The 26,256-nt window shown below is 46.2% G+C and overlaps 1 protein-coding gene across 8 annotated transcripts in view; it reads right to left on the reverse strand.

Moving 5' to 3' along the window:
• ZC3H7B (zinc finger CCCH-type containing 7B) overlaps positions 1–26,256 on the reverse strand; it is a 47,095-nt gene that overhangs the window by 7,475 nt on the left and 13,364 nt on the right. The window contains exons 7-20 of one of the 8 annotated variants that reach the window (XM_085048668.1): positions 25,396–25,452; positions 23,977–24,019; positions 20,092–20,351; positions 18,275–18,623; positions 17,188–17,297; positions 16,190–16,352; positions 15,943–16,104; positions 14,910–15,115; positions 13,330–13,430; positions 12,492–12,673; positions 8,735–8,820; positions 3,124–3,257; positions 1,421–1,526; positions 255–363 (exon numbers count right to left, since the gene is read on the reverse strand). In XM_085048668.1, the coding sequence (XP_084904794.1) occupies positions 255–363; positions 1,421–1,526; positions 3,124–3,257; positions 8,735–8,820; positions 12,492–12,673; positions 13,330–13,430; positions 14,910–15,115; positions 15,943–16,104; positions 16,190–16,352; positions 17,188–17,297; positions 18,275–18,623; positions 20,092–20,351; positions 23,977–24,019; positions 25,396–25,452 (2,068 nt within the window). Of the gene's footprint in view, positions 1–254; positions 364–1,420; positions 1,527–3,123; positions 3,258–8,734; positions 8,821–12,491; positions 12,674–13,329; positions 13,431–14,909; positions 15,116–15,942; positions 16,105–16,189; positions 16,353–17,187; positions 17,301–18,274; positions 18,624–20,091; positions 20,352–23,976; positions 24,020–25,395; positions 25,456–26,256 lie in introns of all 8 variants that reach the window. The other 7 variants (XM_085048665.1, XM_085048663.1, XM_085048662.1 and 4 more) reach the window with 7 other exon arrangements.

Genomic DNA, 26,256 nt, shown 5'->3' on the forward strand with positions numbered 1-26,256 from the left:
TAGCAATGAAGCAGTGCGAGACATAGGACCAATGTGCACTAGTCCCACAGCAAGGGACTTGAGAGATGCATGCACATTTAATAAAAGAGCAGCTGTAGACAGACCTGCCCTATAATCCCACCTAAACTCATGGTAGCAGCCTTGTCCAGCTCCACCTCTGTTGTCAAGAATATGTCTTAACAGATCCTCTATCCACTGCCCAAATGTCCTCTTCCCTCTCCCCAAACTCTTTGGCCCACATTTCCCCCACTTACTTTTATTTTCTTTCATGAAGGTCCACATGTCTCTCTCCTCAGGGCTGTGCGCAAAGGAGCAATTGCCCACATACTGGCATTTCCTACCATTCTGTGCATGGATACACAACTGTTAAAAGAGAGAAAAATTTAGCATCTGCATAATCAGTCCTCACTAGAGGGAAAGTGGGTTCAATAACCAGCCAGGGTATTAAATTGCACACAGGAGAGGTTGCAAACAGGACACTTTATACATCAATAACTCATGCTTCTTTTCCTCAGTCTCCTGATGACATAAACATACAGGCAGTTCAGCACCTGTTGCCAATTCCATAGGTAACTGGGTGCAGGTACAGGGCAAAATAGCAGGGAGTAACCTGGATTGACCCAATAGTGTCTCCTGCTGATCAAGCTGCTGGTCGTCAAAGGGGACTCATTCTTCAGCCGTCTCTGAGTGGGTGAAGAGTGGCCTTATGGGTTGCTTAGACCACACTAGTGCACACACAGCTACCAACAGCATCATGCCAGAGAAAATCAGAAGCTTTCCAAACATCATATTTACTAATCATCTCTTCTCCCCCTGTCCTGGCACAAGAGGAGGACCTACCATAGGGTAGGGGGAAGGAGCTTTCTCCTTTCAGGGAAAAACGAAGGGAGAGGGAGGGAGAAATTCTCTATTGCCACATTTGGGGCTGGGGTTGGAGGCTGGATATCTGTAATTTTCCTCCCAGCACGTGGCTTGTTAGCTGACTTCTTAGTTTTGCTTTCAAACCCATTGTAAGCAAGTTTCACAATCTACAGTGGCACAGTCACAGCGAAGGCAGGGATAGGCTTCTCCTAAGTGTCTCGCCTCTCACCCATATTGAGAAACCCTGACCTAAGGGGAGTCTTAAATTTCACTCCCAAACCCAGTGCCAGCCAGAGATGCATTAACAGTTCTCATGCATTAGCAGCAACATTGGAAACTCGCATTTGTGTGTACACTGGTTTAAATGGGTGCTGCTCCTTTTTCAGCACCATCTTTTTGCTGGATGTGTTTTGCTGCCATCAGTCTGTCCTCACTTCCCATCTCAGCCATCATGTGCTCGCCTCCCTGACAGGCCTTCAAGAGAGCAGCTCTCAAAGCACTGCACCATGGTGGAAGGGAAAGGGATGGGGAACCTGGCCATGCTGGGCATGGGGCTTACATCATATTGTTGTGGGAAGTTGCGGATGGAAGGCAATGGTCGGACTGACACCCACTTCTTCTTTGCTTTGGACATCACCAGCAGGACACGGCGTTCCTTCGTCCAACTGAAGAACAGAGAATAAATCAAGAGAGGCATAAGGAAGAGAAGAACAAGGGTTCTTTATCTCAAAGACCCTTAAATATTGAGAGATGGGCCGATCCTCCCGTCCAGCTTGTCCTCTCTGCACTATCTGGCTGCTCCTAAACATGCACATCTATGATGGAGAAGCCACAAGAAGGCTGTTTTAGGAGGACTTCTCCCTGTATGTATTACCTATTTCCTGGGGTACTTTTTCTCATAAAGCCACAAAATTCTCCCCCAGATCTCACATGGCATCACCATGCATTATTAAACAGCTGCATTCCACCCTTTGACACAGCCAATTCTTGCGCAATCAGATCCATGAAAAACACTTGGGAATATTTTCTGCTTGAAAGGTGCAATAGAAATGCAAGTCATTACAAGCACTGCCTTATGAACAGTGCCAGCTTCTCCTGCAGCTCCGGCAAGCGATCACCAGGAGATACCCTGAGCAAAACCCCCAGCTGTATTCAGCAGCTGCACAAAGAGGTGTAATTTTTACCCTCTCAGGAAGCAATCCTCACCTGCTTGCTTCCTCCAGAAATTACTGCTTCTGTCTCTTCTTCAACAAAATTCTTACATTTGCAATAGGAAGCTGGTCTGTGCCTTTGTGGCTTGAGTTATGGGAAGAGAAGTCCTATAAACCTTTCCATCCCATCCCATCCATCCCTCCAGGCTACCTGGGTGAGACAGGCCACAGTTTCCATGACCAAACAGTGACTTCCCAGACAATATTTCTCTTCCGGGGGGCTTATAAGAGAGATGGGGACAAATTTTTTAGTAGGGCCTGTAGTGTTGGGACAACAGGTAGTGACTTGAAACTAAAAAAGGGTAGATTCAGACAAGATATAAGGAAGGAATTTTTTGTGATGAGAGTGTTGAAACATTGGCACAACCCAGAGGGGTGGCAGATGCCCCGTCCCTGAAAACATTCAAGGTCAGGCTGGATGGGGCTCTGAGCAACCTGATCTAGTTGAAGATGTGCCTGCTCATTGCAGGATGGCTGGATTAGATGACCTTTAAAGGTCTCTCCCAATCCAAACTGTTGTATGATTCAATGATTCTATCACACCTAACATTCTCATGGGCTCCAAGGAGTCAAGAGGTGCAAACAGGCATGACATGCATCACAGAAGAGCAACCAAAGCAGTGAAAGAGCCAAGGGAAACTAATTTAAAAGGAAGCAGAATACATGGCATCATTGCTAATAGTGACCTGACAGACATCTGCAAACAGCTAAGAGTATAAACACGTGCAGAGGAGTACTCTGTTAGTGACCTTGCTAAGAAGAAATGATAGCAACTAGGAGAAAAGGGAATTGTGGGAGCTGGACTGCATGTGCCAGGAGTAACAGTCTGCACAACGCTGGCAGCAAATACACACAGTAATGAAGAGGGATGGAAGCTGGAAAACAGCTATCTGCAATGCCTGCTATAGTGACAAACACCCCAAGCAGTGAGAGGCTGCTAGGAAACCTAATAGCCGCTTCCCAAGATGCCAAGTGAAGCCCTGGAGAAGGTAGGATGAAAAATTCCTGCCCTTGAAGAGGGGTAGAGGAAAGAGAAGGTTGCATTGCTCACCAGTGGGGGGCTTTGGCACTACAGTACTTGAGGTCTTTATCTGGCTCCACCAGCTGCCCGTTCCTCCAGCACTGGCCACACACAAATTTCATCTGGAGGTCAAAGGTGCTTGACGTGGGAGTCCGGGGAGAAGCCTGAGGAAAAGAACCACAGCCTCAGGCCAACAGAGGCAAAATTCACCCCCCAAACCTGCCACAGAGACGCTGGCAGCTGCCCACATGCCTGTGTGCCAGCAACAAGCCAGATTAAATCAGCTCTCCTTTGCCAGTGTTAGCTGGTGGCCTGATGAGACACCAGACAGGAGCAAAACCACTGCTTGCTTCAGCGTGATTTCCTGGGCTTTGACATCTGGCCAAAAGCACAGACAGCCTGGCTGCTGCCAGCACTGACCAGACCTGGCCGTGAAACCCTTGCAGTGGATCTCCATGTACAGACAAGCTCTGTGAGACCTGCCCCAGAGCTTAACCCCAACTTCCCTGCAGGGAGGGCAATCCATCTCCTACTCTGCCTGTGGAGAGCATTCAGTCACACAGCCAAGACAGCCCTCTCGGGAGGAAGCGGGACCGTGTCACAATGCAGGATCCGATACTCCTGCTTTTGGACGAAGAAGCTCATGTCACACCTAACATTTGACCATGAAGTCAGAGCTGGGTCCTCTTGTTGATATCCTTCCAAGCCATTTCTGGGCAGGTTTCCATCTCTCACACTTCCTCTGCACTGTGTTTCATGAGCAGTTAAATCACAGTCTCTGGACAGAGGTACAATGCATGTATTTCACATCTTCTCAGCCACTGCACTTATAGCCCTCACCCACCCTGAGAAGGCTGGTATGGGATTATGACTAACAGACTGTGGAGATGGAAAAAGAAAAAAGGAGCCAGTCTCATGTCACTGCTGCCTCATGTTTTCTGAGCAAATCTCTGGAAAGCTGTTTGCATCCTGTATCACCACTGGAAGACATGAGGCTGGTGTCTCCAGTTCATTTCCAAACCAAAGAGCAAACCTAATGGGAGGCCAGTGGCCCTGGGCACAGGAGTATGTGAGAGTACAAGAGAACACCCTGGTCATCGAGCTGTCCATGAAGCACAAAAGTCATGCACCAGCAAGATAGTTCTCTGACTGTCAACCACATCAGCAGCCCATCCCACCTGCCATGCCTTGACTTTAACCCCAAGCATCTCACAATAAAGAGACATGCAAGCCATGTCCCTGAGGAGCAGGTTTCTGCCAGCAATTGATTAGCAGCAGCATGGACCCTGTGTGCATCCCTTGGTGAAGGGAAAACAGCAAGCACAGGCAACACAGAATCAAAGCATCTCCCAGGAGACGCCACATCAGCTATCAACTGCCACTCTACATCCTCCAGACCTAGTCTTTTGGAGAACCAGAGCTGACATATGAAAGGTCCTCTGTCACTGTGAAAAGCTGACAGGGGAGCTGACCTTGCCTGTGCTGACTACAAGAGGCCATCAATTCTCTGATGTCCTAGCAAAAGGACCCTTGGAGAGAACCAGCATCTCATTTTAAAACCAACAGTGATTCTGGCCTACTCGTCTGCAAGAATGACCTTTCTGGTGGCTCCCAGCACATGATTCATTCATCATTTGCTGTCAGCTGTCACCTGTACTGGTGACAAGAACACATCAAAGTGGCTGCCTGTGGGATGAGTGGAATTGAGACATGGGCTACCATGGAAGGCAATGAGGTGCCTCCCTCTCAGATGTGTGGCCTTTGAACGGTAGCTTACATCTCCACTTTGTCTCCAAAGGAAATTCCACTACAGCTCACTACTGATCCATCAAACCTACAGGCCTATGGTAACAAAATGATACTGCTGGCATATTCCCATTTATCAACCCTGTGCTATCCTCCTGGTGACAGATCTCTCAGCACAGCCAGGAAGCTTTGCTCAAACCTACTCACCCAGCAAAACTGAAAACTGAGTATCTCCAGAAGGGACAGTAGATCAGAGAGAAAGAAAGTATCTCTCAGGTAGTTCTGGTAATCTGGACTGCTTTTTCCAAAAATTCCAAACCAAAAGAAGCCCTGTGCATTTCTTCATCTGAGTCATGCAAACAGCTGGTCAATCCAGTGAGCATGTATGCTCCCAGGGCATTAGGTGCCAAGCAAAAAAATCAAAGCTGCTGCTGTTAATGCTACATGACTGTATTTGTAAAGGCAAGACACATACCTGGCAGGCTGCTGATAACCAACAGTGTGGAAATTATGTCACATGAGGCTCTAGCAGACGAAGCCAGGCCAAAGTGCCATGGGCTATGGCACCACCCCTTGCTATGAAGCCAGATAATACAGTGTTAGCTATGCACCATGGCAACCAAATAAATACAGGCCTTTGGCATGACAGCTCTCCACTTCAGGCTCTGCAGAAAGCAACAGACCCTGCATGGCCACTCGTGTCTGCCAGCTGAGACGAGCCCCTCTCAGCAATACTGAAATGTTCTCTGGAGGAGCCACATGCCTGAGGGTACTACATGAGGAGCCCAGGTGACTCAGCCGCCTAACCAAGTGAGCAGTACTTAGGTGCAAGTACTCCTTATTGGAGACTTTTTTCCTCTCCATGCTTAAACTGATAATTCTGAGGTCAGCTTTTATGGGGATTCTGCAGCTGGCTAAGGGAATAAAAAAAAAGCAGCTCTTGAAAACCAGAAAAAATGAGGGCTACAACGCCTCAGTTGCAGGGGTGCAATGGGAAGACGCCCAGCTCCCTACAACAGCCCCTCCTGCTGACTGTCTCTTCAATCTGCAGCCACTGGGTTTACTCCTACAGCAGCTGCTGTGAGGCCAAATTTGTGGAGCCAAGTGCAAGATACCCGGCAGGTGCTTGGCAAGCAGTGTATCTTCATTTTTCATTTCTTGCTAAGCCTCCTGACCTTCACTGTCACAGCTACTGGGCCCCTGCATGCTGCCTGCCTCTTTCTCCACAACTGGACAGCCCTGGGTGCTAACTGAGTCCAACTGGTAGCTATGACAAAACTGCAGTAAAATCCCCCAGAGTGACTTTGCTTCCACTGACCAGAGGGCACTGGAGTGAGAGTGGATCACACGGGATGGTGGGAAGAAGGGGTCTGTTTTTACAGCACTCCTGGGAAGTTGTGTTTGCCAGGCAGCCAACTTTGAAAGCTGGAAGGACGCTGAGAAAACTCTGAGTCACGTTAGCCTGCTTGGACAGGAGAAAACAATGGTAAAAGTAAACATCTCTCAACAGATAGCTAGTCTTGCCCGCAGGGTCTTCGGCAGCAAGCCAGGGTCTCATCCCAAAGCACAGCCCTCTGGCTGACAATGTGGTGTTGCCAAAGCCATGGTGTGCTATTGCAAACACATGCATCTGACTGACTTGACTGTCTCCCTGCACAGTGCCAGTGCCAGGCTGCAAATCCCTACAGACAGCTGGTGATGCTGCTGGTAGGCATTTTCTGACTGAACCAACATGGCTGCTGCTTTGCCTCTGCTCCCTGGAAGGGTGGATGGCGCAGTCCTGCTCTGTGACAGGCATTTGTGGGGCACAGCTAGACTTTGCCACTGGCCATCAGCCCTAGAACTGCCCACAGGGCCCAGAAATTGCAGCTCTCTGCCTATGCCCTGAATGTAGCAGGCTCTGGCATTTCATTTCCTGATCCTCTGCCCCATGGAAGCCTCAGCAGTCAGAAATGGAACCCTCACTTAGCATACAGATCCCATGTGCTTCAGAGGACATACTCTGACCATACCTGCTGTACAGCTTGTTCATCCAGCCCCTCCAAAGGTGAATTTGAAGCTGCAAGGCTTACTGGAAAACAGCTGTCCATTTATCTTTTTTTTTTTTATCCCCTCATTATGCACTGAGAATGGAAAGACAGAGCTTTCTGGAAAATGCAGGTAGATTCACAGCAGGCAGGACAGAACCAGTCTCTGGACTGTGCTCTTGGGGCAGGGCACACATGAAGAAGGGATTGCTGATATAAATCCAACTGCTGTCACAAACTACTGCAACTTCACACTTAGATTCCTCCCCTGTGGAGATGCATGCCACTGCCTCTGTCCCACACCAGGCAGAAAGAGGTAACAGCCAGCTCTGGTTGCAGGAACCATTCAGTTCATCCAGGCTCACTTCTCATATAATACAGGATGTAGAAACTTGTCCTTCTCAGCTTCCTGAGAATATAGAACATATTCCTCAGGCAAGTCAGACAGTTTTGGGAACTAGAGACCTTGATTATTCTGGACTGCTACTTCCCATTCCACTCCTCCAACTGTTTCAGACCACATCTGCACAGGTTTATTGCTGAGCATTCCCTTGAAGATGAGTCCATCTCATGCTGCATAATCAGTGCATAGGTGGACACAAGAGCCCACTGTAAGTGTCAGTGCAGTCCCCTGCATCTTTCCTGCTGGGCTAAGCTATGCCATCAGACCTGCTCTTCCCCAGCACCAGTGCTCTACAGCCTTCAGAACACTTCTACTGTTGTACAGCCAAGACAAAAACAAGTGGCTACACATCACATGAGTGACTCAGGTCCCTCTCCCACAAAACACCTCCTCTGCAGGTTGCTCACAGACTGCACTTGGTGCTGGTCTCTGCAGAGGGACTCCTGGGTGACAGGTCCCATACAAAGCTGAAACACTCATGCTTTGACAGTAAGGCACAGGCCAAGGGATGGCAGGTGCAGGCTTGCCAAGGTTAAAGAAAGCTGTCAAGTGGGAACAAAAGGGTTTCACAACACTTTCCCCACCATTCTCCAGAGGAAAGAATTGCTCCTAAGCCTGAGAGCTTGCTAGGAGGCATGAAGTTTCTCACCTTGTCAGACATATTTTATGAAAGTAATTAAAGAACAAAAAAATCTCCCTGTCCTAATGGCAAAAACTGCTTTAGTTCAACCTCAGGACTGGGCTGGGAATCATCCTCACTGGGTGGGCTCAGCTCCTGCAGTACAGAAATCCCCTGCGGGGTGAATAAAAGGATACGGCAGCACTGCCCATAGCCAACAAGATGGAAGAAAGTAAACAAAAAAGAGCCATTTGCTTATAACATCCCTCTCCACATTACCCTGGTAAGCTCTTGGCGGTGCTGGAGGGTGCAGCCCTCCACACTGAGAGACTGGTGGCAAAAAAAAGGCAAAGCTCCCAGCCTCGTCCTGGTAAAGCACCACTAAGGTCTCTGCCCAGCCTCAACAGCACCCAGGCTGCCAGTTCCACCCACTCCTGTATTTAAACCAATCCTATAGGTCATGAGTCATTTCTTAAGAGTCCTTCAAACTGCCCTATCATCCCTTGGCCACTAAAGGGCAGCAGGACCCATTTGGTCCCTAGTGTGTGGCCACCAACCCAAAATCTCCCAGTTTCACCAGCAAGGTGTCACCATTCTCTGTGTATTGCCCTCAGTGACCTGGAGGCTTCATGCCAGCAGGGAACAGAGCAGATAATAATACTGCAAAACAAGGCACAAAGCTCAACACCAGCACTGCAACCAGGAAAGTTCTCGGCTGTCCTCCTCCTCAGTGGTCAGCCTGGTGTGCCTGGGACCTGTCAGGCACAGCAGTGGGAAGAAAGAGAGAAAGGGCTGGAACTGCTGGGAGCAAAATCAGGCTCCAAGCCCTAGATGGACCTTACTTACCACACTGTTTGCTGGTTTGCTCGCATGTGCCTCCATCTGCTGCCAGTACTTCTTAGACTCCTGCACGATATCTTCATGGGTCATTCCTAGGAACAAAAAGGAGACAGAACTGAGCTACCCTGCTTTGGCCAAGAGAAGAGAGGGAGGGGTTGCAGGACTTCTTACATTTGGGCACACTAACCCTTGAGTGGCTGACAGCTCCCAGCAGTCCCCCTGGTAATGTCAGGACTGGGCGGTGACAGGACCCACCACAGAATATGTTTAATCCCAGGCCAAGGAAGCTCCTCTCTCTACACAAGCCCAACAAAAGGAGAAGAGTTTGGCCTCCTGGGCTTGTTCAAGACTGCTTGACTCAGGCAGTCTGCAAAGGACCCAGATGCTGCCTCTATGCCAATAATTCTTCACTAGGGTGAAGAACTTGACCAAGGCTGTCCCCCAACATCATATCAGCAGATTCTACTGAGGTCCTAAAGACAATGCTTTATTACTGTTGATCTACTGTACATGGAGTTTTTGCCTCTAGCTTGGAAGATTACAGATTCCCACTGAGACATCTAGCATTTCCAAGACCCCAGAAGTCTCACCTATGACCTGCTGGTAATAATTAATTACACCTGTTACACCTTCAAGTTGAGGGGGCTCCCCATCAATCAGTAGATGAAGAGGAAAGTTGAAATTCTACACATATAAACACCAAGCACAACCAAGGCAGCAAAGAAAGACCAACAGTGCAAAACCAAGGAACAGCTGCTTGTAAGTAACCAGCAAGGAAAGATCTGCAAGGTTTCAGGTATCAGATATGCAACATCAGACTACAAGAAAAAGGATTGGTCAGATTTTATCTAAGGATTTAGCTCCTGACCAGCTCAAGTGGTGAGAGAACAGCCTCTATTAGCACCAACCAGCTAGATGGGTGTTATGATTCTCAGAGCCCTAAACACCAAGAAAAAACTGCATAAGAGAAGGAACTCTTAGTTATTAGTAGATTGGTCAATGTGAGGATTCTGTTACAAAAAAAAGAGGCACCACATTATTAAGTGCTATAAAGACCCAACATAGCTGCCAAAACAAACTGAAGCAAATACCTTGCACAGGCAGCTGACTACAACAAGGGGGGTACTGAGGATGGCCTTAATACACAGAAAGGCTGCAAATTTGGTTGCTTTGCTGATGCCTACAGCTTTTATTACTGAAGTGAGTTGTTCCCCAGGAGCATTACATAGACACAATCATTGATCTGGGAGACAGCACATTCACACACTCAAGGGCCACCAAACCCAAGTTTTCATTCAGCTTAGGTTGTGTGTGGCTTGGGTAAGTCACAGCATTCCTGACCTCAGTTCCCCATTTGTGATTTTGGCTGTTCAGGTCCCTGTCAGGCATTTGCACAGGGCTTGGACAGGATGAACAACATTCAGGGAACTTCATCATTCGTCCAGATTATTTGCTCAGGCCTTTAAAATGGCACCTGCTGCATAGCTGGTACTGCTCACAGATCAGAGCTGTTGGTGAATTTTCTACTTCTTAACCATTAATTCCAGAAGAAATGGTGTAGAGCTAGAAAAATTGCAACTCCCTCTTCCATGTACAAGTATTCCAGGGTTGGACACAATGCTGATTTGTACTTGGGAGACAAAAACTCTGAACTGGGAAAAACGCAGCAGAAAGTTAACACACTGCACTGGACCTGGCAGAGAAAGGGCCAAAGCAGCTCCCACCTTCTCCATTCTGCACACCTGTGAACCTTAGGGTGCAGAACCAAAGAGAGAAGCATATACAGGTCTTGTCAGAAGCCTAAATTTCAAATGTAGTTCTTGTGACTGCCTTCTTCCAGTTCCAGTTACTTCCAGAACTAACTCAACAATACAGTCCAGAAATGTTGTGGTTGGGAAAGAAAAACCCTCTCAAATGTGAAAGGATGTTTTCCAACCTACCAGCTTTCCAAAGCATGAACTATCACAAAGAAATTATCTGGGAACCAAAACGCCCATCTGTTGATTACTTATAATATTTCAGCGTCTTTTGCAACATCAATAGTGCAGACAAAGAGTCCGTTATTATTACTGATGGAAGAAGATAGCAAGAGATGTCTGTGAAAAGCCACAGTGAACAGGAAAACAGTCCTGCTTGTCCAGTTTTCTGTTCTTGGGAACCTTTACTCCACTAATACAATCCTTTATCCCCATGAACAAAACCAAAAACTCTGTGAATGTTCAAATGGCTGTGAAGTGTTTCAAATGCAAGCTGCCCTCTTCCTATTCTTGCTGAGCTTTCCCAGAGAATGGCAATTTGAATGAAATTTTCCCAGAGAATGGCAACAACTACCTTTCATCTCAGTTTCCATAATGAAGACTACACTTAGGAGAGGTAATAAAATACCTCTCCAGGAAGGCAAACTCACAAGGAAAGCAGGCTCATATATACAGCCCTGTAGAAAAAATGCACAAGATAATGGCTCTTCTATTGTTGGAAAATGTGGAAATAAGCACAAGGCTTACTGACTACCTCTGCAGCTTAACTCATGGCTTGTTTCATCTACTCAGCTTTCCCTCTGAAATAATTTCTTCAAGTAAAGAAGGCAAGAAGAAAAAAATCACTCTACTTCTGCAGGATGAAGAGGAAGGAACATGGGGAAGGAAGAAGGGAGCAAAGAAACTTTTTGAATAAAAAACCCAAATCAAAACAACAAAAATAAACCAACCATGGGGTGGGGAAAAAGAGCAAGGTACTTGAATATGAGGGTGTACAGAGTATTATGAGCAGTATCAGAAGCATGTAGGGCAGCAGTGGTGGCCCATGACTCACAGGCAACGTGCTATCTCAGAAACTCCAGAGCTGTAATTTTTTAATTTCCTGAGGCCACAAGTAAATGAGAGTAAATGGAAAGAATAAAAGATGGCATTTGCCACAGTGTGCTACTTGTTTATCAGTGTCCTTCATGAGCTGAAGCTAAGGCCAAGGACTGCACTGAACATCAATTATGACATCAAAGAATGGTGAGAAACATCCATAATGTGTTTTCTTTCTGAAGTACTCCCATTACCAGGCTGGGTGTTGCACTAAAGGAGACCCTATGGTGAAAAAACATGTAGGTATCACTGTGGGTGCAGTGGTATCTACACAGCCAACAGGAGAGCAGCCAGAGGAAACTTCCATTATATCAGACAGACACAAAGAATAAGGACTGAAAGTGCCAGATGTGGCAGTGTCATTTTATTACTTCCCTGAGTATAATTTCTGTAAAACCCTCTCCTGAGGCATATCATCAAAGGCCTTTTGGGAAACACCAAGTATCTTGCAATTTCCCACTGTTGGTGAATTTGTTTTGAGAAACTGGAGATGCACAGCCTATTTATATAACCAACTGCTTTGTCACCTGAGCACGTTGCCATTCTCACTGCAGCAGATGCTCACTCAGGGATCCAACTGCCATTTGCACAAGATCTAAGCACCAAACACTTCTTGGGATTCAGCTCTACCTAATTATCATTTTAATCTATTCAGGTGGTCCCAAGGGAAAGGCTTTCTGGTCTGCAAATTATAATAGCATTGCTCCTGTAAAGGCACAAGGGCCAAATCCCCTCACAAAACACCTTGGTCCTATTTTCTCTGTCCCTGAGGCTGCAGGGTAAGTAATATGCACAAACAAATGACACCTTCTCAGTACTCCCAAATCATCTTCTTCCTCTCTCAACTGGCCCTGAGTACAAACTGGAAGAAATTCAGGTATACACAACACCAGCCAAGTCACACTCACCTGAATATTGCTGCAGCAGCCAGACCTTGAGTTCAATGAAACTGTGAGCAAAGTGGCAGCTGTCCTCACGCAGGCAGCCATAACGCACTTCATGTCGGCACACGTCGAACTGGAAGTGCTCCTGGAACTGACGGATCTTGGAATATTTCAGGGAGGTGGAACGCACAATATGGACCAGACACCTGCAGAAAAATGTGAAGCACCAGAGGATCAAACCCTCTCCACCTCCTCCTTACATATGACATCCAGAGATTTGACTGGGAAGGCAAAGGACACAAGCAAATCAGCTCTGGGAGAGAGAGATTCCATCTGGGAAAAGCAAACCCCTGCCCTCCCACCCTATCAAGCTTGGGTAGTTATTTTCCCCCTGAGCACATGCTTAAGTTCAGAGATGAGACACTTTTCAAAATACTCAACAAAGATACCAACTCCTCTGGCTCAGCAAGTCCCTATGTCTCACGTTGCCAGGAACCAGAAGGAATTGTATGACTGTATACTTGACATGTTTGTTATACTTGTTTTCCTAAACATTCATTACCAGACAGTCAGAGGCAGGATCCTGAACTAAAAGATCTTTGCTTTGACCTTTTTGTAAAGGCAAATTAAGTCAATGGAAAACTTAACAGACTGACTCCAAAGGGCTCTGCTGATGCTTGAAATCCCTCAGCACCAGGAGCAAGCATGCAGGGTGAAGCCCACAGTGCTATTTTTCATGATTTGAGCTGTCCTATGATTGGAACCCGTGGGGAGGAAAGGAAGAAACCGCCAGAGCCCTGGAGTTAAACTGGCTGGACTTGTGAGAGATTGTTCCCATCAGCACAAAAAATTGTTCACTCACTTGTTGTCATGGAAACTGTGTTTTGCAGAAAGGTTGGAGCAGACAGATGGTGTGTCCTTGGTCCCTTTGCTGATAATCCGGGGTTTGCTGTCAAAGCATATCTGAGAAAAGAAGAATTAGCATACTGGGAAAATCTTAGAGAGCAGTGAACCAGAGCCACTTCACTTGGAAGAGGAAGAAGAACCAGAGCCAGCCTATTCTAATGTTCAAAGTTAGAAAGAAGTCTGGTGAAAACTTTGTGGTAGGGCTTTAAAATAAAGCAAGTGAATCTCTGGAAAAGCTTCCAGACAACATTTTTTGGCTTATTCTCAACAGTATTTTCCATTGTGGTTGGAAAAATTTTGGTCAGAGCTGCATATTCTTTCCTTGCTAGCCAACAGAACAAGAACAAGCGAGAAATGATGGGGAGAAATAAAAGAACAGCCACTTCAGAGCAAAGAACACATCCCTTTACATGTGCTGCCAACATGGGGAACTCTGTGCTGCAGAGCATTAAGATGATACGAGACAATCCTCAACTGACCTATTCAGTATCTCTGCACAGACATCAAGTGTGAATTTGTTGCATTATGGAATTCTGATTTCTAAAGTAACTGGGGCTAAAGTACAATTCAAAGCCACATCTTAAGACAGAGGAAGAGACAGGTGATCCCATGAGGCTGTGAGCACCTGGTTCAGCTGCAGGGCTAAGGAGGGAAACTACTTCTTTCTCCTACACAGCTGTATACAATGCCCACCATCCTTCAGGGAGCAGGGCACTGGCTGGGACACAGAGTCACAGGTACCCTGCTCCTCCACCTTTAAGATTGCCTTATTGAAGAATGTCCAACATTCCTGGACTCCTTTTCCCTTCAGGACTGCCTCCCAAGATACTTCGTCAACCAGGCTCCTAAACAGGCTAAAGTCTGCCCTTCAGAAGTGGAGGTGGCAAAGTGGCTGTTCTGCTGACCTCTCTCCCTATTTCTCCAAGAATTGAAAACTCTATCACTGCATGATCACTGTGCCCAGGATGGCTTCCAAACATCATATTATCCACCAGTCCTCAGTTCACAAACAACAGATCCAGTGGAGGCCTTTCCTAGTTGTCTCCCTCACCAGCTGTGTCAGGAAGTTATCCTCCACACATTCCAGGAATCTCCTGAACTGTTTCCTCTCTGCTGTGTTGCCCTTTCAACACACACCTGGTAAGTTGAAGTCCCCCACAAGAAACAGGACCAACAACTACGAGACTTCTCCCATCTGCCTATAGAATATTTTGTCTGCCTCTTCACCCTGGTTGGGTGGTCTGTAACAACCCTACCTTGTTGGCATTCCCCCCAGTTCCTACCCATAACCACTCAACCCTATTGTCAGCCTCATTAAACTCTAGACAGTCAAAAGACTCCCTAACACACAGGGCTCCCCCACTGCCTCTCCTTCCTCACCTGTCCTTCCTGAAGTGTTTACAGCTATCCATTGCAGCACTCCAGTTGTGCAACTCATCCCACCATAGTTTTGTGGTGGCAGCTATCAACATATCAGTGGTCCAGATACATACTGAAGAGATGATGGATGCCTGTCCCCTCCCACCATTTCTGTACCTCACAGAGGAAGGTGAAGATGCCCTGATGTTCCTTGAGAAGCTTGGCAATTGTGAGGCTGCTCTGCTTGATCCCACCTAGCGGGTCAAAGAGGAGGTCACGGTTGAGGGTCCCCTTCCTCTCCTCCGTCCACACGTCGATCTCTTCCTGGTGGTACGCGAAGGTGCAGTTATCCCCGTACTTACAGTCCTGCTTGTTAAGCATATCTACAAAGCAACAAACAGCACACACCACCACACAGGCAGGGCGGCCCAGTCAGAAACAAAACTCTCTCTCGTCTCCTCCCACTGCCCGTGCCTCACAATGAACTGAAAGCAAGAAAACAGAGAGCTAAAAGAAAAAGTCATCTTCTCCCAAGTTCACCTATATCAAGACATTCAGGAAAGTTAATGCAAACTACTGAATCGTGACAATGTCAAGTAATGCTGCTATTGGAGAAACCATCTCAAAACAGAGGCCAGCTTTAATTTAGTGCCTGGCCAGGGACAGATCATGATTTAACTAACCCCTTTTAAAGCCAATACAGATTAAGTTCTCCCATAGGCACAGCAGTAAGGAGCCATGTTAGTTTGGCTCTTGTCCCCACCTCATTAGGTACTTTGTAATGATACTGCCTCAGGGACCAGTCTGGTCACAGTGCCTGCACGTATGGTGGGATGGACTGGAGCGAAGGAGCAGGCAGAGAATACTTTCCCTAGGCAGAACCACAGCCTTGCCATGGGGCAGTTGGGTTGAGTTGGGACTAATGTGAGCACATGTACAGGAGGCAGGTTCTCAGTAAAGCCCGTGTCAAGCAGAGCAGCTCTGAGCACTTGACTGTGCGCAGCCGTTGGAACTCTTCTGTTCCACCACTTCAGAAGCTGCCTGCTCTCCACAATATGGCAGCTCATTGCCCTTCACTGTACTGAGCCATCCAGTCCATAGGCTACTGATGGGACAGGAGACCCTACAGCCAGCAAACAATATCAAACAGATTTCCCTCCCAGTCTCCCCTTGCACAGCCCCTTCCTGGCAACCAACTGCTGCAGATCACCTTTGCACAGATAATAGGATCCTACAAAGTTGGTTTTGGTTGGGCGAGGACGGATCCTCTTCCAGGTCTTGTCTTCTGAGTTCTTCAGCCTGCCCAGCAGGATGTCCCGCTTGCACTTGTGCTCCAAGCCTTCCCGATAGGTGTAATCGCCAGCCTTGGGCCCTGCCAGAGAGAATAACCCCATCAGCCTGGGAAAAGCTAGTTCCCAGTCTGTGCCAGTGCTCTGGTGGCAGAGCAAACGCATTACCTGTTTTGGGGTAGCAGATATGACAGGCTTGTTTGAAAACATGAGTAGACGCCAAGGGGTTCTTCACCAGCAGAGCCGTGTTGGGCATTACTGGTTCCGGCTGGGACAGCAGGTGCTCGGTGGCCTTGGGCACAGCTGGGTGACTCACTCCACCAAGGCTGACCTGAGTGAAAACACATGTACCTCTTTGTTCAGCTCTGAAACCACGTGGGCAAGAAACCTCTTAAACACCCTGTCCCACTCCAGTCTCTCAAAACCTTTCTCATTTCCTTTCTCATTTAAATGTTCACATCTGAAATGACATTTCCAAAAGAGATACTTGTAACTTCTTCAAAGAGAATGAATACTGTGGTATGTTTGCTTCAAAGACAGGCCTCTTTCCCTACTGGTAAGAGATCTCAGGTTTTTATCACAAGTCACAGAACAAAATGCCCCCCTCGCTCCTTTTCATTCCTTCTATCACAACCTACTTTGCAATTAAAGACTTTTGAATCAACCTTATCCCAACCTGAGAAAAACTCAAACTTCAGATAGTCAATCTTCAGATATTCACACTGATGTTAATAGGGCCAGCAGGTGACAGGAACCCAAGAATAACTTTTATTCCAAGCTTGCTAATCCTCCCCTTTTTCTCCAAGACTGGAGACATAGGACAGAGGCAGAACATCTGGAGAAGCCTCCAGACAGGGGCAGAGAGCAGCAAAGAATCTCAGTGGCCTTAAGTCAAAATTGGCTTACTCTGCCCCATCCTTCAGCATTATGTGGCTGCCAGATACAGTGAGACACCGGCCTCCATGATCTCCTGTTGACCCTACAACCTTGGCCACACCTAGTTTATCTTGGCAATAAGCAGTTACAAATAAAAACAAAGATAGAACAAATGTCTTCCTACTGACTCTGGGGGAATCTTTATCTGCCTTGCCACAACATGGGAGGCAACACTCACCGGGGCAGGGTGAGAAGAGGGGACCAAATTCCTACATCACCCAAGTCACTACTACCTTGGCTCCAGAGCACCCTGGGACGTCAGCACGGGGCAGTAGCTCACTCACCACTGGAGCTGGTTTTTGGCTGCCAGGTGGGTGTCGCAGTTCCTGAGAGCTAGTTTCTTCTGAGCAAAAAGGGAAAAAGCCCCACAAAACAAAAACAATCATTTCACTCTCAGAGGCAGTTCTACTCACAAAAGGACAAACAATAGCTTAATAAATGAATTTGCTTTATTTATTTCATAATGTTTTAATACTTTCTTCCCAAAGCATCTGTCTAGACTTGGAAAAACTCCACGGAAGGCCTTCCTGTCCCAGAAATCTTACTGAACCCAACTCTGTGCTGCTGAGCACTGGCATTCCTAAGGTGGCAACCCAAAGTTGAGGTGAATGTGAGTGTTCAGGTGCTGACTGGCCAATCTCGGCTGTTCTCAAAATACTTTTGCTGACAATATACTGCAATACTGGGAACATGTTAACCAAAAACAAGCCCATTTCCCTCCTGAACAGGAGGGGACTTAGCCTTTGCCCACCATCCGCCACAGCTTTTCTTCTTGTGACATGAGAATGCAGAGCCCCATTCAAGAAGACACTCATTGCTCTGAATCCAGAGATGGGAAAGACCTACCTTGGCTTCTATCATTCTGACAACACAACAAGGTCCTGTATCATTTAAAAAGGTCATTACCATTCTGCTCACTTTGTGCAAAATGTCGAAGAGTCGTTGAGGTGGAGGCTGGTGGAATTCTGCTATAGTCCAGCAAATTGTGCCAAGAGAGGTGCTCTGGACACCAAGCCAGGTTTAAATATCATCACTCATCATAATATACCTCTGTATTTCTTTCTTCTCTTTAGATTTCACTCCATGCACATACTGGTTATCTGGGATTACACACCTACAGCCTTTCTTATTACTTTTGAGCCAAACATAATCAACTACTCTGTCCAAGACAATTTCCTGCCCTCTTCTACATTTATATTCCTGTTCTGCCATACCAGCAGAGAAAGCTACAAGACAGATGTCCTCAGCACTGAAGGAAATAATTTTGGCATGCATTCACAGCTAAGGCAACACAAAACCTCATCACCCCACACCTACCAATGGCAAAGGAATCCAAGGTATCCAGTGATCCCCTGCTTGTCCCAAAGGAGTCAAGGGCATCGAGTCGTGTATCTGTGTACGGAAGCAGATCCAGGGAATCCAGCGAATCTAAAGTGGAGCTGCCACTTCCTCCTGGTGGGGCCTCAAAGGCATCCAGCACAGAGGAGGAGGAGAGCTGCTTGGTGGGATCCATCACCAGGCCAAAGGAAGCAGGTGGCAGAGGAGTGGAGACAGGGATGCTGGCTGTCACAACTGGAGGCAGCAGCGGAGTTCCCCCCGGAAACACAGGAATCAACTGAGGCATCTCTGTTGGCAGGTTGGTAGGAATGGTGCCCTGGACCAGAGACTTCGGAGGAGCAGAAAGGAGAAGAAATAGCAATTAGTAATGAGGAGCAGAGACTGAAAACAGATGTCCTGGTTTTGGCTGGCATAGAGTTAATTTTCTTCTTAGTAGCTGGTACAGTGCTGTGTTTTGGATTTAGCATGACAATAATGTTAACACACTGATGTTTTGGTTATTGCTAAGTCATGCTTACTTTAAGTCAAGGACTTTCAGTTTCCCGTGCTCTGCCAGCAAACAGATGCACAAGATCGGGGAGAGCACAGCCAGGACAGCTGATGTGAACAAGCCAAAGGGATATTTCGTACCTCAGAACATCATGCCCAGAATATAAACTGGGGCAAGTTGGTCAGAAGTCAGCAGCTGCTGCTCAGAGAAGGCTGGGCATTGACTAGCAAGTGGTGAGCAATTGTGCTGTGCATCACTTGTTTCTGTTGGGTTTTATTCCTCCCTCTCTCCCCTTTTCTATTATTATTACTGTTGTTGTTATTATTGTATTTTATTATGTTTCAATTATTTAACTGTTCTTATCTTAAGCCACAAGTTTGGGAGTTTTTCAATTATCCTCCTCTCTGGGGAAGGGGCAGGAAGAAAGTGAGTGAGCAGCTGTCTGGTACTTAGTTGCTGACTGGTAGACAGCAACAGACTCCCAGTGAAAGGCATGCTGTACTACTTGAGGCAAAAGAATACCTGGCAGCTCAAACCACCTGCAGACTTCCCACAGACCTTCCAATTTTTCTGTACTGCAAACAGTCTGGACCAGGATCCCTGAGAAGGTGTTGGGATACCTGAGTTTACCAGTCTGCAAGGCAGTGCCCTATGGCACTTAAACCAGCTCAGGTCGAGAAACAACGCAGCTGAGTACACACAGTGCTAAGGTCAGAATAATGATCATGACTCATGGCACCTCCCAGCAGGGCTTTCTGGCTCAAGAGGCATCCAACATGAAAATCACTATATTGCTTCCAGACCCAAGGTGGCTCACATAACATCAGCAACACTGGCAACTAAAATCCAACATAAGTATGAATAGTGATTGTCTCTGCAGCTCCTAGACCTGTTCAAAGAACTTAGGCTGAGTGCAACCTGTACAAAATACAAGGAGATTAGAGCATGCCCACTATATAAAATACATCCATCATTTCTGCTTCACCACACTCATTTCTACTCTCAGACTTTCTTCAACTTCACAGACATGAGAGGCGAGGAGGAAGGAGATGTCAGGGGAAGGCTACCTTGGATGTCTTTCGAAAGGCAGCTCCCTTAAGCTGCACACAGCAAAGCAGGCTTGGAGGAGGATTCTTAACATACTCACAGCAGCAGAAATAAAGGAAAGAATGAATGGGTTTTGCCAGAGGAAGAGATAGGAGAAAACCATTACAGAAGAAGAGAGAGAGGCAGTGTGTACATCCTCGTGCTCCAAGGACCTATTTGGAACAAAGAAGCAGGGGACCCATGCAGGGCCCACTCTTACCAGAGGGTATGGTGACCCTTCGGCAAGGGAATCCAGGAGGGAGTCTAGTTCTTCCCCAATGATATCCCCATCTGTGAAGTCCTCCACGTTCTCAGGCGCTGGCAAAGGTACACAGTCTGGAGACGGGAGCAGGCTGGCAGCAGGAAGTGAGGTGGGCAAGCCCTTTGCATCTGAGTCAGAGGGCAAAGGGGCCAGCCCCTCGTTCACAGGGATGGAGGTGGCCACAGGAGCTGAGAGGCACTGCAGGTCCATAGAGCAGTCTGTGATGAGAGAGAAACAGAGCCAGTCACCACAAGAGCCTCTTGCAGGATGCAAATAGAGCACAACCTGTCAAAACCAGTATTGTACAACTCCATCAAACCACAAAACCAAGTATGCCAATTTTCTGAGAGGAGAGGCTCTACTCTGAAGAGTACTTGCCCTTTCATTTTTGTTCCCAGTCTCCAATGGCTTACCAATAGCTGAAATACATTCTAAGGGCCAGTGCCCAGTCTGACTGTCAGGATTTGGTAAGCATGGCAACCAGGAACAATGTAAAACCTGTGGCTGAACAGTTACTGAATACACTATGGCCAGGACTAAAGGCAAAGGGCACATAATCCTATTTCTCTATAACCCACCACCTGGTGTTTTCTTTAATGTTCCTCACTAATGCATTTGGCAGAGATCACTGCCTTCTCTATTCCTTGGAGCTTTGGTATCCCAGCTGAAAGCTTGCTTACTTGCACACCATCTCTAAAAACCCAGGCATCCTAAATGGAAGAAGTTAAAACACACAAGGCCCTGTTGGGAAGAAAGTCAGAGATTGAGTGTTCAGATCAGTTTGTGCTAACGTGTCCCAAAAATCCCCATCAGACTCACTCAGCTGTCTTTACCCAAGTAAATTCCCTGCTCTTGAGTCCTTCCTGATGTCCACAAGTGGGAGGTTGCTGTCCATTTTCCCCCTCAACATCTGAACAGAAAACATCCCCTTGGGAACTCATGTGAGGCAGGGTCAAGGCAGGAAACAGGCAGTGATTTTCCCTAAGGCTTCTTCCTCTCTCCAGTACATTACTAAAGTAGTAAGACGTTCCCATCATGCAATATAAACCTCTGTTAAGTGAAGTTAAGGTTGCAAGCGATATTCTTCACAGAAGAGCATTTTATTCTTAAAAAAATTAAAGGTTAAAAAAAAATGTTCAAATGTTAGAAATTTGGAAAATGCAGCATTACATTTGCAGTTCTCAAACCAAGCACCCAAACTACCTTAATTCTGCCCCTGTGCAGATGTCCTGGAATAAAAGAAAAGAAATAAGACAAAGATGCTGCCTTCTCCACCCACATCCCACTGGCTGCACTGTAGCTGCAACAGACAGCTATAAAAGCAAGGCAAAGTTTGGAAGGAGAGACAATAGCTTTTATCAGAAAGACCGATAAGATTGGGAAAGAAACTAGACAAGCTCCAGAGACACAAAATTTGATCCAGCAAGAAATGCTAAATCCTGTCTGTAACAGGTCTGTTCACTCAGCCCCCACAAGAACTCGACCATCCCTTTGCATCAGGGATTGGGCGAGTGAGCCCTGTTACTGTCTGCACACTGTATGCTCCCTGGCCCAGGAATGTGCTGGTGCCCTTCCTAGAGAGCTCAGCAAATTAACCATTCCAGCAAACCCCCAAGTCCTGAACAAAACAACAGCAGAGATGACACACAACAGGCCTTATCTCTATCTTCCCCTTATCTCTAACCCTACCAGGAGCACAACACCAACCCCTGCAATCTTTCTTCCAGTATTTGTTGTGAGTGGTCCACATGGATGGAATACAGCAAAGGTCACTGTGCAAGGCACTGGAGGCTGAGCCATGACAAAAGACAGGGAAAGCAGGGGAAGTGGCAAAGGAACAGACACAGATTCCTCTCCACATCCTCAAGCATGCTATTGAAGGAAAGCGTGTGTTGTACCTTATGGGATCCAACACAGGATTTCAGTGCTGCAGCTAAATACATTTTCCACAGGCTGCAACTCAAAGGAAGGCTGTGCATGTCCTTAGTTTTGCAGCTGCCCCACCAATCAGGCTCGGCTCCAACCCCATGCCCTCTTTGCAGTGACTTCTCTTGTCGCATCTCCCTTTGGTGCAGAACCCCCAGCCGCCAGGGAGCCAGCCATCCAGTTTCCCTCATGGCTGGAAGTTTGGCCAGATTCCCTGCAGTACAAAGGGATGGCTTGTGCCTTCCCATTTTTCAGATGTTTAAATCTGGAGTACTGTCAAGATCCCTACAGATGCCAACAACAAGTTCAGAACATGCCGGAAGGGATGGGGACACGTGCAGCTAGGAGCAAAAGGGTGCACAATGAGAGGGCCCCAAAGGATCCAGCAGTTCAGACTTTCTCTGAGGAATGAATGAGGCCCTGCATTTTCCACTCCAACTGGGAAGCAAAGAAGAGGCCCTCACTCACCCAAAGAGGCCCCAAACCCAGAAAAGCTGAATGCATGACCAAAAGGCAGAGAATGACATGGGATGGCCCACACCTCAGTGCATGTGAAGGGCAAGGAGAAGAGCAGGGACCAACAGGTTCCACCACTTGCAAGTGGCAGAGGGAAGATGTCCAATCCCTTCTCTCTGACCACCCAAACCCTGTCACTCCTTCAACCACTTCCTCCTACTATACTCTGTCCAATCTTTTTTCCTAACCCTCCTTTCCCATTTCTGCTTTCCTCAGGAGACCCCATCTGCAGACCTCACTCACCAGCCATGACACCCACATGTCATGCACTCTCCTTACAGAATGCTCATGCACCTTCTACATTCCCCTAACATCTGCTCCATCTTAAAAGAATAAAACAGCTTTCTTTGATGAGTGGCTCACAGGCACACCCACACCTGCTGATTTCTGACACTGCCATGACACTCAGCCCCACATATTATTAAAAAACCCTTCCTAAAAAAAACCTCTGAATCTGAAACTCTCAGGGTACAGCACCCAGCCCTCCTGGTGGCACACCACTCTCAGGGCAATGGGATAACACATGATTCCAGCAGTTTTGCAAATATTTCCTAGCAGTAAAGGCTCTGTCTGCCTGATCTGCAGCAAAGGTGCATGCTGGTCTTACAGCAAATCCAGATTAGATAAAAAGCTTACTGGATGCAGGCATTCTTTACTCTGTAATAGGAGTCCAGTTCACTTTAGCACAGCAAGATAACGTGAAAAATCCTCCTCAATTCACAGAACTGGGTCTCATGATCTCCTGTAGCAATCAGATACTGAATTGGCATTGAACAGAAAACTAATATATCTTTCAAAGCATCCTAATAACGAAATTAGTTTCTTCTTATAAAAAGAGCAATTGCTACTTGTGGTGGTAAATCCTCACACTTACCTTCACACACAGAGCTACCTTACAAACCTGTGCTCAGAGGCACAAGTTCAGTGCTTCAGCACACAAGGTAGCAAGCCCTTCTACAGGAGCAGAGTTAAGGTCACTTTTTTTCCCCCAGCACTACAAAAGCAACCCTGTTAGTCTTCTTTCTTCTCCTCCTGGGTGCCTAACCCTTAACTTGGGTCTCCCTGGGTCCCTCCCAAGTCCTTTTGTTTTCAATTCTTCCACCTCAACGTCTTGGAGGACCAAATGCACTCAGAGCACAAACAACCTTAACTTCACTTTATCTGGACTGTTTTGGCTTGGAGCAGAATTTCAGAAGCTTTGCCAAGGGCAGCTTTAAGAAAGCACAAGCTGTTTTTGCAAGAAAAATACTCCTGCTTTGCTCCACTTTTTCCTTCTCCTAGTTACCAAAGTCAAGAGTATGCAGAAGTGACACAAATCCAGATGATGAACCTCTCAAGCCTGCCAGCCTGGTCACATACCATACTGACGCCACTAAAGTCTGAAGAGAGAAATATCTTTACCTGTTTCAATGTCATCTATCGAGCCAAATCCATTGGAAGTAGTCTGCAAAGAGGATGTAGGAAAAGGAAGAGGAAAAAATATTGTGAGAAATTAATCTTTAAACAGACATCCACAATTCACAGACAAGACTCTTTTACTATTCCTAAATGTATGACCCTTTCTTTTCCTTTATGGCCTCTTTCTGTGCTAGAACTTCAGAACTAATGGACTTCAGGAGGCCATTAATCCAAGGAACCTATAAATTTTTACCTTCAGCAGCACACAAACCTTTTTGCTGCAAAGGAAAACCACGTCTGCACAATATCCAACCATGTGAGCAACTCCATACATAGAATAGGGTATTTCATGCGTGGATGAGAACACTGTGTCCCAAGTCCCAGGACACACCAATTGGTCAGCCCACTGCATGAGAGATCTGATTAGCCTGATCTTACACAATGCTCCTTTTCTTAGTTCACATATTTTGCAATCTAACCACAAACTTCTACAACACATTCAAAACAGGAAAATGTTTCCACCAAGACAACTGCTGACTTGGAGCTCAAGGCAAGGAATAAATTGAGTCCATATTTTACAGAAACATAAACAGAGGTAAGTATGTGCGCCTTTAGCTTAAGCTTAAAAAGACACAAGTAAAGCATTTGTCTTGTGATAATCCATCTACTACAATGGGTTTTGCACTATTTTCAGTTCTTACAAAAGGAAAGATTTTCAAATTAAAAACTAGGCACAACTATTAAAGAAAGCTGACTGGCTGTCCTAGAAAGATGTGAAGCCAAATCACTGATCAGTGAGGTAAACTAATTCTTTAGTATGCCATCTTCTTGTACCAAGTTACAATGTTTAGTTTTGTTGTTTGTTTGCTTTAAGGAGCACTGTGAAGCACCAAACAGCCTGTAAAAACAGTTTGTTGGCGGTTTTTTTGCCCAGTGGTAGAACAAGAAAAGCAGCAAATTCTTTTATTTTACCTTAGTATTTGTACACTGTTCTGCCCAGCTAGATCTCCCAGGACAATACAAATAATACATAAACTGTGTATGTATCTTGCTCAGTACATCACGGGATTTAATTTTGTGTGTTTCCTCAGCAGTTACACTTCCTGACTTTTACTTTGCATTGTTGTTAGATATGCAAAACTTGAAAACAAAAATTTACTTTAAATGCAAGAGAAAGCAAACATTCCCAATAACTAAGAAAAATAACCATCTTCAGTGATCTAATTACTGACATAAAAAATTATGTCAGTAAAAATATTTTCTAAGGAATTAATTTCTTGGCAATATTCCTTAAAAGCAGAAAACACTAATTAAGACAGTTCAAACCTGTAAGATAGTTATAAATTTGCATGTAAACAAAACTTTAAAGCATTCTAGTAGCACAATCCATAAAGAGTAACAACCACAGGATGCACACTCTACCTGGTTTGACAAATTGATTGATGTGCCATTACTGAGGAGTGAGAATGTTTCCAATTCCTGCTGCAAGGAAGAGAGAGGTCTTAGAGCAGAATTCAGTCCATGAATGTTCATAAACTAGGTAAATCTGGGTTACAATATGGTTTCCTTCCAAGCACTGCTCAAAAATAAAAGCCACCCCAAAGAGTTACCCCACTGTGACACAAGGGTACATGTTGGTCAATGCTGAAAAGGGACATAAAATTGTTCTGCACACCTCAGAACAATCAGGAGGCAAAAAACTTCCTTGAGAAACAGAAGGGTTTGCTTTTCATTAAGAAATTACTACTTTGGGAAGGCATCACCGCACTGGAATGAAGGCTGGAACTCAACACAAGAGATTGCAAAGTGAAATCAAAATACAATCACAAAATTTCAAAGCATAGAAAGCATTTTGGAGTTTTAAATTTTTATATTTCTAACATACAGGTGGTTTACGCCTATCTCAGCTGAGTAACATGACTGCAGCAAAAAAGGTGGCAAGGCCAGCACAGTGAACTGCTAAAAAAGTATTTCTACATAAACTTCCCTTTCTTTGAGTTAGACTCACTTGGGAGTGTTGAGAGCCTCTACAACATCAAGGAGTTTTTTTACGGCAGCCAAATCACATATGAAGTTTGCTGGGGAGAGGATTAACATGTTACAGCCAGATTTGCCCCAAAACCTCTCTGCAAACTGGATGCCCACCAATCACTCCACATCATGCTACAAAGGTGCCCCTCTGGAGGTGGAACACGCTGTTTAACACAGTGCTGCATGTGGGGCTGAGGACACAAACACAAACGTTAGCCTCCACTACTAGCTCATGCTCCCTGCTCCTGAGAA

The sequence above is a fragment of the Lichenostomus cassidix genome, chromosome 1Aa (genome assembly GCF_008360975.1).
Source record: "Lichenostomus cassidix isolate B80296 chromosome 1Aa, HeHo_3.0, whole genome shotgun sequence".
In the NCBI taxonomy this organism is placed as follows: domain Eukaryota; kingdom Metazoa; phylum Chordata; class Aves; order Passeriformes; family Meliphagidae; genus Lichenostomus; species Lichenostomus cassidix.